The sequence below is a fragment of the Orbicella faveolata genome, unplaced genomic scaffold, assembly GCF_042242905.1.
Source record: "Orbicella faveolata isolate gen_17 unplaced genomic scaffold, um_ofav_v1 contig_4, whole genome shotgun sequence".
Lineage (NCBI taxonomy): Eukaryota > Metazoa > Cnidaria > Anthozoa > Scleractinia > Merulinidae > Orbicella > Orbicella faveolata.
Window position 1 is genome coordinate 5,698,805 of NW_028301569.1, and position 18,407 is coordinate 5,717,211.

At 40.3% G+C, this 18,407-nt stretch overlaps 2 protein-coding genes across 2 annotated transcripts; both read left to right on the forward strand.

Moving 5' to 3' along the window:
* Nucleotides 1-2,334: 2,334 nt before the first annotated feature.
* LOC110041184 (von Willebrand factor A domain-containing protein 7-like) lies at nt 2,335-8,898 on the forward strand. The gene is made up of 5 exons (XM_089276537.1): nt 2,335-3,307; nt 4,422-4,691; nt 5,933-6,238; nt 7,336-7,596; nt 8,088-8,898. Exons 1-5 carry the CDS (start codon nt 2,443-2,445, stop codon nt 8,666-8,668), a joined length of 2,283 nt encoding a protein of 760 aa, XP_089132663.1. The 5' UTR covers nt 2,335-2,442; the 3' UTR covers nt 8,669-8,898.
* Nucleotides 8,899-10,382: 1,484 nt separating this feature from the next.
* On the forward strand, nt 10,383-17,753 carry LOC110041183 (von Willebrand factor A domain-containing protein 7-like). Its single transcript, XM_089276538.1, has 5 exons — nt 10,383-11,221; nt 11,990-12,253; nt 13,517-13,792; nt 15,079-15,339; nt 16,132-17,753. Exons 1-5 carry the CDS (start codon nt 10,531-10,533, stop codon nt 16,719-16,721), a joined length of 2,082 nt encoding a protein of 693 aa, XP_089132664.1. The 5' UTR covers nt 10,383-10,530; the 3' UTR covers nt 16,722-17,753.
* Nucleotides 17,754-18,407: the final 654 nt, after the last annotated feature.

The following is an 18,407-nucleotide window of genomic DNA, read 5'->3' on the forward strand; positions in this document are numbered from 1 at the left end:
CGCATCTAAACAAAAGTCACGTTTTCACTACATTTGAACTTCTTCACCAAGATCTTAAGAGACATCTCGAGGGCAAGAGCAAATCTAATGAAGTAAGAAGTGAAATCCAGCATTTGGCAACCACTTATGTCAACTCCGTTCAAGCCTCCACTAAGTGACTTAAAGAAACTTAAAATATTGAAAAAACTCAAAAAGAACAAAAACATCATTATCCAAACACCTGATAAAGGTAATGGTGTTGTATAGTGCTCGATAAAATAGTCAATTAGCAATTAGTCAGTGGCTGATCCAGACCTTCGGCTAAAAGGGGTGGGGCTGCTTTTTTTGCATCCCTTGCCGGCTTTCTTCCTTGTTCTATTTGTGTGTGTGTGTGTGTGTGTGTGTGTGTGTGTGTGTTGTTGTTCTTTTTTTTTACCCAAATTAAAGGGAGGTGGGCCAGGTCCCCCGGGCCCCTTCCCTATATCCGCCACTGTTAGTGATTTGTTGAATGACCTAACTCTAAATTTAAGAAATGGCAATCTGATTTAACATGATTACGTAGGGAAAGTCAGTTACAACGGTATTTTCGTAAGCTAAAGAAAAATGGTCTGGTACGTTACCGGGATATTTATCTCACCGGTTCTCAACCAGCTAGGTTATATGGTTTACCTAAATTACATTAAGTCAAAGATTGAAGATCAACTGTTCCTCCTTTTAGACCTATTGTCTCCTCCATAGGCACTTATAACTAAAACTTAGCAAAGTATCTTTTTTGTTTACTTAAGCCCCACAGCTTGTATATTTGTATCGTTTAAATCGCTCGCAAAAATCTAAAGTCGTATACAAAGCCAGCTGCTGGGATTGTGACGCTTTCTATATCGGCAAAACAAAACGACGACTGCATGACAGAAAGGTCGAGCATTTTAAAGCCCTTACGCAAGTGGGTCGCGCTTCTGCTGTTGCTGATCACGCAATCTCAACCGGCCATAACATCAAATGGGACCATTTCGAGGTCTTAGGTAGTGGACAATGTGATTTACATTGTAAAATAAAAGAAAAATTGTTTATACGAGACTTAAAACCAACACTTAATGACAATGCTAGCAGTGAAAAGCTGTCACTTTATTAGCTATCACCTTTTGTTTTCGTTATTGTTTAGTTAGTTACCAGTGCCTCGCTTTGTATTTTTAACTTTTAAATCTTTCGTTTTTTTGTAACCGCCACTTCTGAAGATGCGTGCTGTAGCATGCGAAACGTCAAGAAAATTTTAGATTGTTGTTCCAAACCATGCGTAGTTCATGTGTTATGTTTGTTGCCGCTGTTTGCATTTTATTTCTTGTTAAATTGAAATGGCCAAAGAACAAGAGTGTTTATGAAATAACAATCTTTATTTGTACTCTCTCTTGCTTTATAACTAATTACAGAAAATATAGATAATAACGTTAGAGTACTGGCTGCCTGAAATAACCATAGGGCTAGCAGAGTCAGGCAGCCAGTTGACATCAGCGTTAAATGAAAATAAATTACATGTCAGCAAGATAACACAAATGCACTCATAAAAAGAAAGGAAGAGAAGAGAAAAGAAAAGAAAAGAAAGAAAAGAAACGCTATTACTATGCTATTAGGGAAGTCTGAAATAATTAAATTTAAATATGAGTATAAAATATTAATATAAGAGAAGCACACAATTCTACAGATGTAATAACTAATAACACATAATAACATTATATACATATTATATAAACTATGAAAGAACATAAACTAAGGCTTAGAAAGGTGACATTTAACGAAAGACTAATTTACCATTAGTCTAATTTACCACTGGGTAAATGACACAATGAACTTCAATCTAAAATAATGTGAATACATATATAACTAATCATGTGACTAATAATCTTTTTAAAACAAGACCGCTTTTTACTGATTCCTTAAATTTTGATAGTCGTTTATACGATTCGCGTATCCACAACTAAAAAACTGCTTCTTCAGAGGCAGTATGACATGCTATGATCCTAGTGATGTCGGATCACTGATACGGATAATCCTAAAGGAACCCAACCTTAAAAAAACTCGGCATTTTCTGATGTTTCACTGCCTTACAATAACTGGAGACATTTTGCGCTGATAAAGTTGATAACTTCCGGTGAAATCGATAAGAGTAACAGTAAAAATCAACACTCACAGAGTATCCCTTTGTAAATTTCCGAAACAATTTATCAATTTCAATTGATTTTTATCGATTATCGATTTTATCGATTCAACACGCCGGCGGTCCAAAGGGCGTGTGAAATAAAAGCTGAACAAACCGGATGCTGTCGCAAACTATCATTAAAACGTGCTGAGTCGACTTTACGCTTCCGTTTTAGCGACCAATAGCAATGAAATCCTAGACAACTTCCTGTCTTCTACGTTGCTTAAAAGGAAGACAACTGCATTAGAGGCGCACGCTTCGATTACAACGTCATGGAGAAGACAGTTATGTTACTCCAAGCTTCAATTTCTTTGTTTTTGTTGATGTCTCTAGAGACATCAACCGGCAACCAGCTTTTCTCGTCGCTGCAGTTTACTCGCGACACCCTCATGGGCTTTTCTCGTGGCTCTGAACGAACCGTGGAAATTCTTACGCCAGAGAAGGAGACGAAAACGTTAACATTTCCCGAGCCTACTGCCTCGAAGACAAAAGTTAAACTCATGGTTCTCAAGCGAGTAGAGATCAAAAGTCACGGGATGGAGAAGGCAGGGGTACATGTACCAAAAGGAACTAAACATTCCATACGTCCACATCCAGGACCAAAAGCGACACTGAGGCCAATGACGGAGACGGTCATCAGATACCAGAAGAAACGCAAGACCTACAGACCGCGCACATCTCCATCTAACAAGTTTCTAGAAGCCATCAATGGCATCGAACGAGCAGTGGCGAACGCACGAGCGTCGGGCGTGCGTTACAGCGAAGCTACTTTGGCTAAACTGAAAAGACTTTTGGTAACAGCCATCAGAAGTAAGAGCTATAAATACGCACGGGAGGTTTTGGGACAGATCATGTATCTTTTGAGCACCAAGACTTCGCCTCCGGGGCGAAGAAAGCGAAGCTCGCAAAATGAAGGTGGTAAATTTCTCCAGGGCCTTCGTCAACAAGTTGGCAGCTCGACGTTCGATAGCTTCATGGCTGTTCAAGGCGACGTTTCGCTCATGTTTGTGATTGATGACACCGGAAGCATGGGAAATGAAATTCAGGCGACGAAGAACATCGCGATTGATATCATCAATTATCCACGGCAAGCTCCTGTGGAGTACATTTTGTCACCTTTTAATGATCCTTACCCAGGTACGTGAATCCAGAAAGTTCTATTCATTTCCTCAAGTGACCTAAATTATCAGAGAACGTAATCCGATTAGTAGAAAGATGTACTGGGGGAGGAATTAAAGCGTTTTTTTTTTTTTTTTTTTTTTTTATCATATTTCGCAATCTTGCACTGTGTTTAACATAAGGTGAAAAACATTAGGTGAAAAGCATTAAGTGAAAAAGGTGTAAAGCCAGACGACTTCTTGAGACATTTGTTTTTTAGGAACATTTTACTCAAAGGAATGCAAAATTGGCCGCCAATCAGTGTTTTGCAATATTTTCTTAGCTTCCTTCAATCCTTTAATAGAAGACTATGTCATCTCTTGCATTTTATCATTTCCTGCGCCGGAGTGGCCTCTCTTGTTTGGAGTTTTAAGAAAGCGACGAAATCCTTCATGAAGAGCATCATAACCCAAACACAAGAGCCTACTCGCAAGCTATAAACAAGACAACTGACGGTCTGACATCTTCGGAAGATTAAGGGCCGTGTCGCACTAGAGCCAATTTTGTTTGTATAAGTAATCATTTAATCTGTCAACAAGTAGCGAAAAATAAGTGCGACCCCCAGTTTCAAAAACTTGCCAAATTTTTGTGGATTGCCAAAATTTCGCCAATCTTCAAAGAAGCCGAAGTGCTGCCTTGGAGGCTTCCAAATTTTCGCAAAGCAAACAATTTTCATCAAGGGAAACGAGGAAAACGATTTAAATGTTTTTGACTCATATCCTCGGTCTGGTTACGGGCAGTAGTATCGAGAAGTGAACAAATGACCTCAGAGAGACAAGTCTCCTTCGATCGCAATTATGGAAGCCATAAGCGGCAACCCCTCAAACAGAAAAGAAAAGAAGGTGAATTAACCATTCTTGCATAATTTGCGCCCTAGATAATTAGTTGCCTCTTGTGTACTCTTGTGAAGAACTCATGACTAACGTATACGTCAAACAGCTGATGTTTTGGTTAAAACAGGATGGTTTGATGCTACCACTGCCAAAATTTGGAACTTTTTGCCAATTTTTTCCTCGCCAAAAACTGGAAAATATTTGAATTCGCTCTACTGTGACCCGGCCCTAACTAAGCTGCTTTTACAATGTAAACACAGATGAATCGCCAGTAGTTTTCAAGGACGAAATAGACGCTGGAGAGTTTGTGGAAGCCATAAACGACCTTACACCTCACGGGGGAGGGGACTGTCCGGAGTTAGCATTTACAGGCATGCTAGAAGCACTCTATCAGGAACCACAGTGGGGGTCCCCTATGTATGTGTTCACGGATGCAGGCCCAAAAGATGCTTCAGATGAATTCATCGAGGAAGTGAAATATTTGGCAAGTGCAGAAGAATTTGGCGTGACGATTAACTTCTTCACCACAGGTAAGGAGTATAGCAACAAGGTTGGTCACTAAAATCGTACATAAAATTATTGTAGTATTTTCAGGAAGTGAAAAAAAGAAACGTTCCATTGTTATGTAAGGCGTTGGTCGAGGTGTTTGTGTTACGCTCTTGGACAAGAATGCACTCGAGATTTCTTTCAGTGAATAGCCCTTTTTGATGGTTAACTTTTCTTAATTGCATTATAATATAATACAACGTGTTTATGAAGCAATTTCGGGCAATTTCCTAATCTCTGTCCTCGCATCCACGTTAGATTACATTGTAATATAAATTTAAAAAGCTAACTGCAAAAAGCGCTATTGCCTGGGCACCCTAAAATTAAAAGCAAACTCACCTTGGGAGAAACGATGTTACAAATGAAACTAAAAATTTTCTCCTTTAAAGGAACTACTTCACAGTCTGCGCATCTTGAAAAGTTTAGCCTAAAATTTTTCAAGTTCGTCGTGTGTAATCCGATTTAATCTTCCCCATCTTTTATCTTCCTTGTCCTTTAATGTTTTATTTTTTATCTCTTTGGTGTTTTTCTGTCTTAGTAAACTTTTATTTTTCAGGTTTCTTTCAATTTATAGGTAATTTTGTACGTGAACAAAATAACTCAAAATAACTTGACTTAGCGCCTTTAAGCGTTACATCTCGTTACACACTTTTTGTATATCTTGTAAGAATATCGATGCTGATATTTGCAAATTTTAAGACTATTTTAAGAATAAACCCGAGCTGTGATTTTTTTAAAGACTGTAATTTTGAGTGTTACAATGAGTAAATACAATACAGTTATACTTCTTTTTTAACTTAACGGTATAAAATTCTACCTTTCTCTAAACAGCAGAACTCGTCAAAACAACCAACTAAAACAGCACAAGCCATCTGTTCGATGCCAGTGACATTTCTGGACGAAGTTATGTGTACATATCAAAAACAATAAAACAGAAATCTCACACGCTATAATCTAAGAATATTTACAAGAATATTCTAAGCCTAAAATCAACAGAAAAATAAGTAAGAACATTCAGGCTGGGCCGTGAAAACAATATTCTTATATAAAAAAAATGTAATTCGATTGTGAAGCGACGCTCAACTCAACCCAATCTAGTTTAATCCGATCTAAATAATGCCAATGATGAGGGTGACGTTACGATGTACATTCCTTGTGGATAATGGAGATGGATGAAATCAGTTTCACTTGACTTTATTGCTTTCCCCGTCACCTTTTATTTTAGGTTTTTGCAGGTCTCAAGGATACTCCGGCGGTGATCCAAGAAATCTTCACCCAGCATTCAAGGAGCTTGCAGAGTTGACGTCCGGGCAAGCGATCTTGTTGAAAGATCACTGGGAACTGGAGACGCTTGATGGATTGACGGGAGGGGTGCTGGAGGGCACCAATGTGATTAGCATGGGTTCAAACATGTCAGGCAGAAAGAAACGAAGTGTGGGTGTAGCTGCAGACAGTCGATATAACATTCCAGTTGACGAGTCCATTGAAAAAATGTTAGTTACGGTCAGCACCACAAAGCTAGATACCAGAGGTTGGTATCCCCTCCCCCCCGGGCACTAATTCCCTATATGGGCTATATAGGTATGTGCGACCCCAAAGGGTATTTTTTTTTTTTTTTTTTTTTTTTTAGCCCTTTTGGTAAGAAATGGGGTATTGTTTTTTGGCCATTTTGGTCTCAAATAAGGTATGTTTTTACACTCTAGTCAAATAGTGGGTATGTTTTATATAAGAAAGCTACTTTTTCATCATTATCTATACGACCATCAGCAACAGCCCTTCGCAATGCCTTTAACATCGCTCTGGGTATTGATTTAAGGGTCAGGTCTTTAAAAAGGGACCGAATTCTTGATCAAGTCCTAAAATAGGGTAGGGAAAATCGTAGATTTTGGTCTTAAATAGGGTAAGGCTTTTGGGAAGCGGCACCCCACCCATTTTTTTTTTTTTTCTGGGGGTCCTCCCGCCCCCGGGAACGGTATTTACGCAGTCCATTTAACGTGCTTTTCTATTCGTAAGTTGTGTGTCCTATTAGATGAAGATCGGGTCTCCATGTAGAATTGTGAATTGTTTCTCTCAACGCAACGTTTTTGTAATCCGGGTATAAGGGTGTTCATTTCGGCTCGAACCTTACCAGCTCAACAAATACCAACCTCTCTGAAATGAGAAAGAGAATCCACATTTTGATTGACAGTCTCGTCATATTAAGTGCTATCCCATAACAAGCGTACAACACCATCAAGACAGCCGTATGGGGATTACTTAATATCGTTTTAGCACCCACGACTTTTAACCTTATATTAATTATTCTGATACGGAGAGGGAGGTAGAGAGGAATCAAAATTTTAGTTGGCATCTCCTATTAAAGCATGATTAAAGCCGTTATTCTTCTAAGGTTGGAGCCTGCAAAGAATACTACATGTAACAAACCAAAAACCAAGTTTCATTCCGTGTAAGACTTTAACTTGCCATAAAATGGAAGTAACTAGTGTTACCTGATAAAAAAAGATTATGGTCCTATTGCATTGCTTACAATTTATTTTATTAGCCAAAGGCGATTAGCCAAATATTAGGACAGCATTGTGTCCGATACATAAAGCTAAAAGATGTAATATCTTCCTGTCTTCTTTGCAGGTCAAGGAATCACCTTAATGGACCCTGATGACATCATAATAACGTCTGGAAAACTCAGTCTGTCCCAGATCTCTGTCTATCAGATCGACAACCCTAAAAAGGGAGCCTGGACTCTGGTCGTTTCGGGTGGCAATGGCGGACACGAATTCTATGTCAAGTCGACGAGCGAGACGAACGTTGACTTCGAGCATTATTTTATCATTTCACTGCGAGGACGCAGAGGAGTATCAACTGAAGTGCCTATTTCCAATCCTGTAATAGGTAGGTTGAAGACTTAAAACATGAAAACATCATAGCGGTCGTAGGAAAGAATGCATTGTTTTAGAACATCTACGTAAAATATATACGATATATCAATGAAATATATCTTGTCGAAAGACCTGGAAAAGCAAAACTACTCGCCAATTCATTGGCTCCAGTAGAGGTAAATTTTTAGGCTTTGAAGGGTAGAAGTATAAAACGAAGAGTAAAATCAAATTTACAATAGCTGTTATCGCAGTTTTCAGCGGTTTGATATACAGACGAGGCCATAGGGTCATTTCTGCTTTGTATTGATCCTTTCCCCTCACTTCTACGCCCTTTTTAACAAAACAATATTTGACCGCAGACTCAACTGCAATAACAGCCATTCCATATTGTTGCTGCTGTTGTTGTTTAGATGAGTACTTACAAGACTTATTAGAATAGTTAACGTAGCGTGTATGTAGTAGTGTCGACCTTTTTAACCTTGCGTTCGTTAATTTTTCTCACAGGAAAATTAAACAAAATGGTTCTAACTGTCGCTGGATCTGAGAAAATCGACACAAGCTCTGTTCGTCTGGAGCTCATAACCACTGAGGGAGCCCGGATTAGTGACGTCACCCTGCAGAGACTCAACGATGTCCATTTCACCGCGAGCATCACACCACGTTCAAGCCAGCCGTTCAAGCTTAAGATCAGAGGAACCACACGTGGCGGGAATTCGTTCGAGAGAATCTCGCGCCAAACCATCAAACCAACCACAGCCGTGCTTAGGGGGAAGTACGCTAGCAATGATTACACCCTCCCTCTGGGGGCTGTCACGTTTGTTCATTTTCAACTGTGTAATTTTGGCGCCAGTGAGTATTTTGACGTGACGGTCGTCAAAGACAAAATGGGCTATGTCATATCCCCCAATGTCAGACCCAGGCGTGTTATGAAGGGGCGCTGCACGACTCTGTCCATTCGAGCAAGAGCTACCCGCTCTCAAGACGTGGAAAAGACAAATACTGTTTTGATAATTGCTAAGGGTCGAACGTCGAAATTTGTCGTTTCTCAAGCAGTGCGGCTTTTTGTTGTCCCAGGTGCAAATTAAAACTTTAGATAAGATGAAAACCTGCTCTTTTCGTCGTGCATTTTAAACTGTAAGTTTTATTTCAATCTATATGTTTTATTTTCATCTAGATATATTTTATTTCAATATAGGAGGAACAATTTTACGTTTTAATTACATTTTATAAAGCGATATTTGTGCTATATAAACTTCAATTTGTATTGAATAAACGTAAAGAGAGGTTTGTCCTCTCAAGTTAAGGGAGAGTAAAATGGTTGTCTTTGTCCAGTGCTAGAGAGTAAACTGGTTGTCTTTGTCCAGCGCGAGATGGGCGTTTAAATCGGAAGAAAAAGTATGTTTTATTTCCGCTATAGAAAAGCAACATCCCAACCGAAAACTGTACAAGCACTACATCCCCCAATCTTATTTCTTTTAGTACCTTCTAGTCTTCCTCTCTCTGTTTTTTGCTATACTTTAACGAAATTAGGATGAATTCGTCTCCAGCCTCTGTTTGCTAACTCGCTTCCCAGAATCCAGGCTGTCGCAAGGCTTACCATAAAACGCAAAACTTAGGTTTGCCACCTCAACAATACATGTAGCCACGGTTTAAATCATTGGGATACTTATTGAGGGGAACTTTGGCCAAAACAAAGCAACAACAACAACAAATTGAACAATGGTGACTTTTAGAACTTTCAAGGGAACATGTGTCCTTACTGGAAGTTCGACAGAGTTGTTCGTGTTTCGTTTTTCGTTTTGGTTGTTTGGCTGTTTTTGTTTTGTTCTTGTTTTCCGCATTCTTAGAACTCCTAGTCAAATTCGGAAGAGTTGATAGTCCTAAAGCATTATTGGAAGCAACGAGCTTACGGAAGTTGAAACCCCATTGTGAGGTTTCAACTGGCTCGCATGTCGACTTGCTTGATGGTTTGAATTTCTCACTTGCTGTTTAGCTTGGCTGAACTCTCCGTTTAGCCTAAACTGAATAGCACCATGTTTAGTTTTGATAGCACTATTTGCTTAGTTGGCTTAGAGTTGGCATTTTCATTGGGATAAGAAACAAGCTTGCTCACATGGCTCGCTAGCTGAAACCGACATTAGAGACTTTGAGATCCATGTGTACCACAAATGGCAAACAGCTAGCGCTCACGTGATCAGAGCCAGACGTCACGTTTGAGGACCTTTGAGGTTTTTGACTAGCGTTTTAAAAGCCAAGAGGTAGGTTTTCACGTAAGTCATTTACCTCAAGCTTTATTGCCTTGAATTTTATTTTATACCACGTGCAAATACTGAAATGGAATAAAGAAACCCTTTTTCTACAAATTGGTTCAAAGTTTTAGGCAAATAAACAATTACCTAGCCTTTTATTATTGTTTGTAGAGAGTTACTGATCTTAAGTGGAAATCCAATATGGCGGCGGCTTAATGAGTTGAAAGTGTGTTTTGCGATGCTATATTGCCTTAGAAAGCTGCTCATGCTTAGAAAACAACAGCATACTATTTTTTTCTATTTTTTGGCGTAATTTTGATCATTTCCAATGCACTGACAAGATGATTCCTATTCGCTCCAATTTACTCCACTCTAAATCGACTAACGTCCGAACGGAGTGAACGCAAACGTTTAACGTACCTCAAACCGCAGTCAGACGTTTGTGGTGAACATGGATCTAAAGGTCTCCATTGTAAAAATCACTGAGCTGAGGAATAATTCCTTAGCCCCAATCTGTATTTAACTCTTCAGGTTTGGGTTAAAAGGTTAAAGAAAACATTTGAAATTTTGCCAATTTGTCTAAAAAGTGAAATCCTGCTAGGAGTAGACAAACGTATGAATTTCTCTGAAGCTGAAGGGTAGGTTTTAGGTTTTGTGTCTTCTGGAATCTCGTCTGCCAATTGGGATCTGTTGTTGAAATGGCGACTATATATTTGGCACTCTTTTTCAAAGTTGGTTTCCTTTGCCTGGCTATGTCGACCAATGTTTGTAATGGGAACCTCTTTAGCTCACTCAAGTTTACTCGCGATGCTCTGTTCGGATTCTCTCGAGTTGTTGCAAAGCCTGCGACCACGAAATCACCCATCGAACTTGCTCTCGGCCGGTCGTTTGGAGGCCCCAAGAGACAACCGCAAAGCGTCAATGTTTACCGACCTTCCAACAAATTCCTCGAAGTTATCAACGAGATCGAAAAAGCCGTAGCAAACGCAGGAGCGATTGATAGCCGGCTGCGAGACAACGAGCAGACAAAGACCAAATTGTCTCGCCTCTTGGCAAACGCGATAAAAAGTAAAAGCTACAAATACGCCAGGGATGTCCTTGGAAAAGTTTTGCATTTGCTCAGCACAGAGTCTTCGAGGCGTAGAAAAAGGTCTCCCGAAAACGCAGGTACAACGTTTCTTCAAGAACTTCGTCAAACCCTTGGGAACGACACATTTGATAGCTTTATGGCGGTCAAAGGAGATGTCTCTCTAATTTTCGTTGTTGATGATACAGGAAGCATGAGCGATGAAATTCAAGCCGTCAAAAAGATCGCAATTGCTGTGGCAAATTATCCGCGTGAGGCACCAGTAGAGTATATATTATCACCTTTCAATGACCCAATGTCAGGTGTGTAACAAGGAGTTTGCTATCGTAGTCTTCAGAATACGTGTTTTAGGGTAATAGACCTTTTTTAGCTTGGGCAGTTTGTAGCCCCATTTAGGGCTATGTCATTAAACTCTTGAGAATTTTTGCTTTCAAAATTTTCAAATAGTGGCGTGTATGTGAATGAATGAATGATTTTTGATGGACCAAAGAACAATTTTCTAGCCGGAGAATATCAAATGGTCTGGAATGAGAAAGCAAGCATCCCACTGACAAGGTCTATTTTGCCACCATACCAACTAGTCTGGAGTGACATCATACGCGTGTGTCGTCGCTCTCGTACCGTGCGCGACTGAGTGTGTCACGTGTGTTACACGCGCGTTTGTAATACACGTGTAAATTACAACAATTACAATTAAACTTAAACTACAGTTACAAAAAATACAGGGGGTATATAAAGTCAAATGGCCGCTAGTGCTGGTGCTGCTGTTTTGAGTCCATAATTTCCTTAGGACGGGGACATTGGGGGTCCAATCTGAACACCGCAATAACGCATAAAACACCCTTATTTCTTCTGACTCAAAAAATTAAAATTAAACGAAGGGATCCCCATAATCCATTACTCGATAATGATCAAGATATTATACAACAATTTTGCAACTCGCTTAAAAAATATGGAAAGGGTTCCGGACTAACTTAAAACATTCATGTTCGGGAATCTAACTCACCCAGCATTATCACCTTGCTTTTCCCTTTTTCTCATTTCTGTACTCGTTATTTCTCTCTCAAAAGACGCGGGTGAAATGGTAACGAAACAGGATAACCAATCAATGGAATTTGTGCAGGCGATCGACGCTCTAAATGCTCACAACGGAGGGGACTGCCCAGAATATACTTTTCAGGGAATATTAAATGCCCTTGGACAGGAACCCCTCCTTGGCTCGCCCATGTACGTCTTCACTGACGCTGGTCCTAAAGATGCTACACCTGAAAACATAGAAGAAGTGAAAATGTTAGCAGAAGATGGCGAAATCACAATCAACTTTCTTTCAACAGGTACGTTAAAATTATTTACGAAGTTCCAAAGATGTTGAGTGTTCCAAGGCAATCAAGCAAGACAGAGAATTGGGGTTCTAAAGAATTTTTGTACTACCCAAGGGATTTAAGGAACAATGTGCTGCAAATAAGTATAAAGCCACCGCCGTTCTATCGCGAATACCGTTCCCTTATTGGCCACGCTACTCGATATCTATTCCTTTATAGACACTAAAAAGCCCAGCAGTGTGCGGTTGTTAGCGTAATGGCGGCCATTTCTTTGCGTTTTCGAAGCGTCTGTGTAGAGGATTTACTCAAAGGTTTGAGCGACTATTATGTTTTCAAGAGGAAGAAATCTCGAGCTGAACTAATTGTTAATTGAAAGATGAAAGACTGGATTCCAGATTTAAAGGAAAAAAGCGTCTACACTGTTTTTGTGTGTGAAGATCGTAGTCGAGAGCACCTGCTGACCTTGGGCAAGACATCAAAGAAATCGACGTTGTCGGGAGATATGTGTTAGTTATCTCATGTATCCAATAGTGTAATGTGCATCCATATTTCTGTTTCTGTAGCAGTGTTGTTTTCTGCTCATCCTACAGCCAATTCTATCCTGTGGTACTGGCAGGTTTATGTTTTGTTTAAGTTTTTTTTCTTTTTCCCAGAAAGCAGTTTCGAAAGGCTGAACCTACCAGCTGTGCAAAGATTCTGCAAAGCCCCACCCACATAACTTTTGAAGTCAAAAACTTGCCCCGTGTGGGGACTCGCATGTGGAAACGTCGAGGATTATCGTCGGAAAATTTGACTTAAATCCCTAAACGAGGCCGATCTGTTCGTTGCTCTAGCTTATTTTGATCCCTAAAAGATACCAATTTAAAACGGATATGACAGCGTTTTCTATTCGTTTTTCGAGTGCAAACCTAAAAGATGTCTTGATTGCTAAAAATAGTCGAGTTTGCTACTAAACATCCTAAGTGAGATCGCGATCCATGATTCATTTACGGCCTTAAGTGAGACGACAAGCATCACCCACTGACCTTTTTCACATGGAAGCCCTCTTCCCTCCCGCGGGAAGAATACACAGGCCTCCCCTTCATAGTAAGGCATACTCCAAAGGAAGAGCAAGCTGAACAACAACAACAACGACAACAAAATGGCCGATTTTACGTTACTTCCTTTGTACATCCCTTCCATCTTCCCGTCACCTCCTCGCCACTCTTAATTAGCGAATAACCCTAAAAAAACCACTAAGTAATGTTAAAAATAACAATATTTATATTTCAACAGGAAGCTGCCATGGTGATGAACTCCATCCAGCTTTTCGCGAACTCTCAGATTTCACCTCGGGTCAAGCTCTGTTGTTGAAAGACGCAGCAGAAATCGAAAAGCTTAAGAATAGCACGGTGAAGGCCTTGGAAGGGACTGCCTTCATTAGCATGGGATCGAGCCTACGGGCCAGGAAGAAAAGAAGCTCGGGGAGACCAAGTCAGTACAGGTTTCCCATCGATGATTCCATTGAGACAATGACGATTTCTGTTAAAACGACTCGACGCGATACAAATGGTTTGTGTTGTTTTCTGGAGCTAAAGCCAGCTTTTTGTTTTGTTGTTATTTTGCTTTATTTTTTTTTTTGTTTTTGTTGTCGTTGTTGTTGTTTTTTAATTGCGAAATACAAAATTACTTACAACGTACTCTCTCTACTAATAATACGACACAATACTAACTCTACTTGAAGTACAATACAATAAAATGCCATGCAATACACTATTTTACTCTACCAAGACATATTCTCTTGACTCTACTACTTACACTGTTTACCATGCTATTCTTACATTACAAGGATATGGTAATACGCCATGAAACAATGCAACAACTTCCACTACTAACAGTCCTTACTTATACATGATTTATACTAATACCTAAAATAGCAACATTACATACCGCTTTCTTCAAGTAGTTAGCAATCTTTCAAGCTAATTCGATTAATTATAGTTACAGTTATCCTGGGAACCAGCTAGCGGTTTTCACTAAATCTCGCAGGTAACTGAAATACATGGTCTTATAACATCGTTGTAATATTTATTGCTGCCCGCATAAGGCAGCCTCCTATTTCTGTCCTGATATCTCGGCTTCAGGTTATCTGTTTGTTAGCAGTTCTCAGGCCCCACTGCGTAGAAAGTCTGCGATTGGTGAATTTATGGTGATAGACTTGAATCTGCGACCTCGAGCTTTAACCGTTTGTTGAGCACATTCGTTGATGCAAAGGGAAGCGTTCGAAGAGATTGATTATTTTGAAGTACTTTTTCTCCTAAAACAGCGACGAAAACACGCCATTCGTTCGTGACGAATTTTTAACGTCCAGGGGTTCCAACCTACTTAAGGCGATCTAATGCCTGTTTACTAAGTTACAGATCTCCCAAGAACGCAACAACGAATACTTCATGCAAAATTCTACGGAAAACCTATGGTAAATAAAGAAATACCTGTAAGCAAATACTGGAAATAGATAAAGCATACGTCAAAGTTGGCGGGAATGATGTTTAATAAGTTTATTCTATTAACTGTCAACTTTAGACCCCCAGGGGGTAGAGGTACAGTAACTTCATGATTATTGCGCTCGTATCCATGTGATATCTTCACGTCTCACCCCCTCCCCCCCTCCCCCCAATCATCTTTTTACATGGGGCAGCACTTCACTTTAGCTCACTTTCAATATGGCAAACCAATTTTAGGTTTTCAGCCTTACGTTTCTTCTAAGTTATCTTCCACGGAGAGATTCTAAGCATTCAAAAAATTAATACTTTTCTTAATCTTTTATTAATTTATTAATTTCATTAATTTCACTGTAGGGCATGGAATAATTTTGAAGGATCCAACAGGTGCCACAGTTACGGCTGAGAAAATCGTTCTTACCCAGGTCTCTGTCTACCAGATCACAAAACCTGCGCTGGGTAACTGGACTCTGGAGATATCAGACGACACTACAGGGGGGCATGAGTATTTTGTTAAGTCAAGCAGCAACACCAACATCGACTTCAAACACTATTTCATGATTCCGCTCGGGCGTGGTCGCAGGAAAGCTGTTGCGTCTTTTGCAAATCCAATTACTGGTTTGTACTACGTATATTTTTTCGTAACAACGTTGGTTTAACCCTGTTAATTAAACAAACTTCTTTGATTCCCAATGTTTTTAGCTCGGGCCTCACTCTGAGACATCGTACATTACTATCCCAATTTGCCAAATGTTCTTGATATACACGAGACCTATTACTGTTTCAAAGCATGCAACTGTTTCAGCCAGCAGAATGGGTTGTCAATGGAAACTGTAAACACCTCAGATCAGGCGCCTTTCTTTGGGCTTCTGATAGGGTCTGGGTGGAGAAAGTGGAATCTTAGTTATCGGTTATCAGTCAATACCCCCTACCCCTCTTCCCTCCTGCCTCCTGTAATTCGCTTAGCCCGTCATGCGTGACGCAAAAAGAAATCACGCGGCCATCGTTTTTTATCGCAGTTTATTTACAGTCATGGGGGTCCGAGTAGTCCAGCTTCACTCCTTCAGCTTATAGGGGTCTAGAATTCTATTCTTGAGCGTGCTGGACTCCGCATCGGGGTGGTCCGGGTTTGAACCCACACCAGATCCCCTGCAGTGAATTCTTGAGCAAAACCCTTTAATCTAAAATAATCTCTCCATGTTGGAGTGTAAATGGGTATTTATAAATGCTGGGGTCGTCCGGTTGCTGGCGAAGCATCTTATCTAGGGAAGAACCTAGTTGTTTCTTCCGACTGGAGTCTAGGATGCCGATCCCCTTTAATTTTTTGTTTCCGGTGCGGCCTTGCGTTTTTTTAAATCCAGTATATATTGCTCTCAATAGGTGGTTTAACACTCCTTTTCTTTCTGCCAGGAAAATTAAACAAGATGGTGTTAAAATTGCTGGCTGAGGAAGGAAAAGTCAACACTGATTCTCTTCGCCTACGGATCGTGACCAAATCGGGTGCTGTGATCCGGGAATTAAAAATACAGTCACATGGTAGCACACATTACGAAACAAGTTTCATCCCACCCACCACTCCCTTCAGACTCAAACTCACTGGAACCACTGAAAAGGGGCATATATTTGAGAGGCTGTCCCATCGTGAGATAAAACCAACCACTGCAGTTCTCAGAGCTAAACACGCCAGCAATGATTTCACTCTTCCCTTGAATGTGACCACGTACCTTCATTTTCAAATCTGCAACTTCGGTGACAGTGAACTGTTTGAGATCGTCGTAAAGAAGGACAGTTTGAATTTCATCGTGCACCCAAGTGCCAGTTCACAGCGACCCAAACATGTTGCGAAAGACCGTTGCACCTTGGTGTTCGTTCGTGCTAAAGCCACGCGACCAGAGAACGTGCACAAGACGAATTCCGTTACCTTGATTGCTAAAGGGCAGTCCTCAGGTGTCATCGTTTCACGGGTCATGAGGCTCTTTGTAGTCAACGCAGAGGGCTAACTGAGTAACCGGCTTTAACAATAGCTCCCGTAAAAAAAAACATGGAGTCTTGATTTTACTTTGCACACGAGCGCAGCCAAGATTAGATAGGGAGCATATAATAAACTAATACTCCTTATTAGTAACAAGGCCCAATAAATGAATACATTTGATGATGATAATAACAGACTATACTAAAGCAAACGCGAGTTGATTTATTTCAAGATTAAAAATATATCAATAGATGTAGCGAACCAGTAACAGAACAGAATAGAACAATTATGGGCGAGGAAAGCCGCGGCTAAAGCTCAAAACGTTGCTAAGAACTTTTCCATGTTAAAAGCCCGAAGATTTTACTGTAAGAGCGCATTCTGTAGAAACTATATATGCGAGTCGTGACAGAAACAGATCTAGTAAATGCTGTGCTTCATTATTTTTTCAACATAGGGCTGCTCTTGAACAACCCTAACTCCTTGTCACTTTTCCTTCCCCTTGCAGTTATTCTCCGGATAATTTTTTGTAACGCTTGCGTAAATTCTCTCTCAGCGCTGAGCTAGACACTTTTTCAGCCTAGCACACTCTGTATGGAAACTGTGATTTGATGTGACAATCTGTCCCCAGACCTCGCAGAGGTAACCAGCTTCTATAGTTGAGATTTACCTTAAAATCACGATTAATCATTAACTATGTCAGGTTATGTTAACTTTCCTAGACTTATAAAGGTAGAAAGTTGCGTTAGTGCCCATTCTTCCACGAAGTTACGGGAGTGGCGAATTTATATAGGCATCAATCACCTCGAGATTTTCTCAACTTGAAGGAAAGGGTTTGCTCATCAGTAATATAAATGCATGCTTGATCATTTAACTAGTACAGGAGAAACATATACAGAGAAATAGTTTGTTGCAATTTGCAGCAGGTCAATAACTTTACCAGCAGCCAGGAATGTTCATCTAACAAATATATTTCAGTCGTAGTAAACCGGAATGTTTATCTAACAAATATATTTCAGTCGTAGTAAACCGTCAAAAGCTATTAAAGCACTGAGGTATTGAAGTTGACTTTCGAAAGAGATTGCAGGTCGGCTTTCTTCTTTATTCCATTTGGAGAACTCTGGAATTAGTGAAAGAATATTATTTGCAACTTGCTCTATTTAATCAGAAAAAGCACGCGGATTTTCTTAACCAATCAGGAACAACAACGATACAGTCTGTGACTTTCCTTTCCCGCGCCTTCCGCTGGCTGCACATTTTCCCGCGCTTGGCACTGGTGCATGTTTTCCCGCGCTTGACATTGGTAAATGTCTTCCCGCGCTTGGCACGGTTGGCACTGGTTACATGTTTTCCCGCGCTTGGCGCTAGGTGCATGTTCTCTCGCGTCTGGCACTGGTTACATGTTTTCCCGCGCTTGGTGCTGGCGGGACATTTTCCCGCGTTTGGCGCTGGTTGCATGTTTTCGCGCTTGGCGTTGGCTACACATTTTCCCTCGCTTGGCACCGGTTGCAAATTTCCCGTGCTAGGTTTTATTTCTATCAGTTCTGCTTGATGGGATTACTCTGGGTTTGGTCTCTCACAGTCATTGAACTAGAGGCGGATAGACTATTGCTTTCAAATTTACATAATTACGCATCGTGTTTACTCGAAAAAGCGCCGCACTCAATGAGGCGCCTCCATGAAATAAACACAGCAAAAAACAGCAAAAATATGAAAA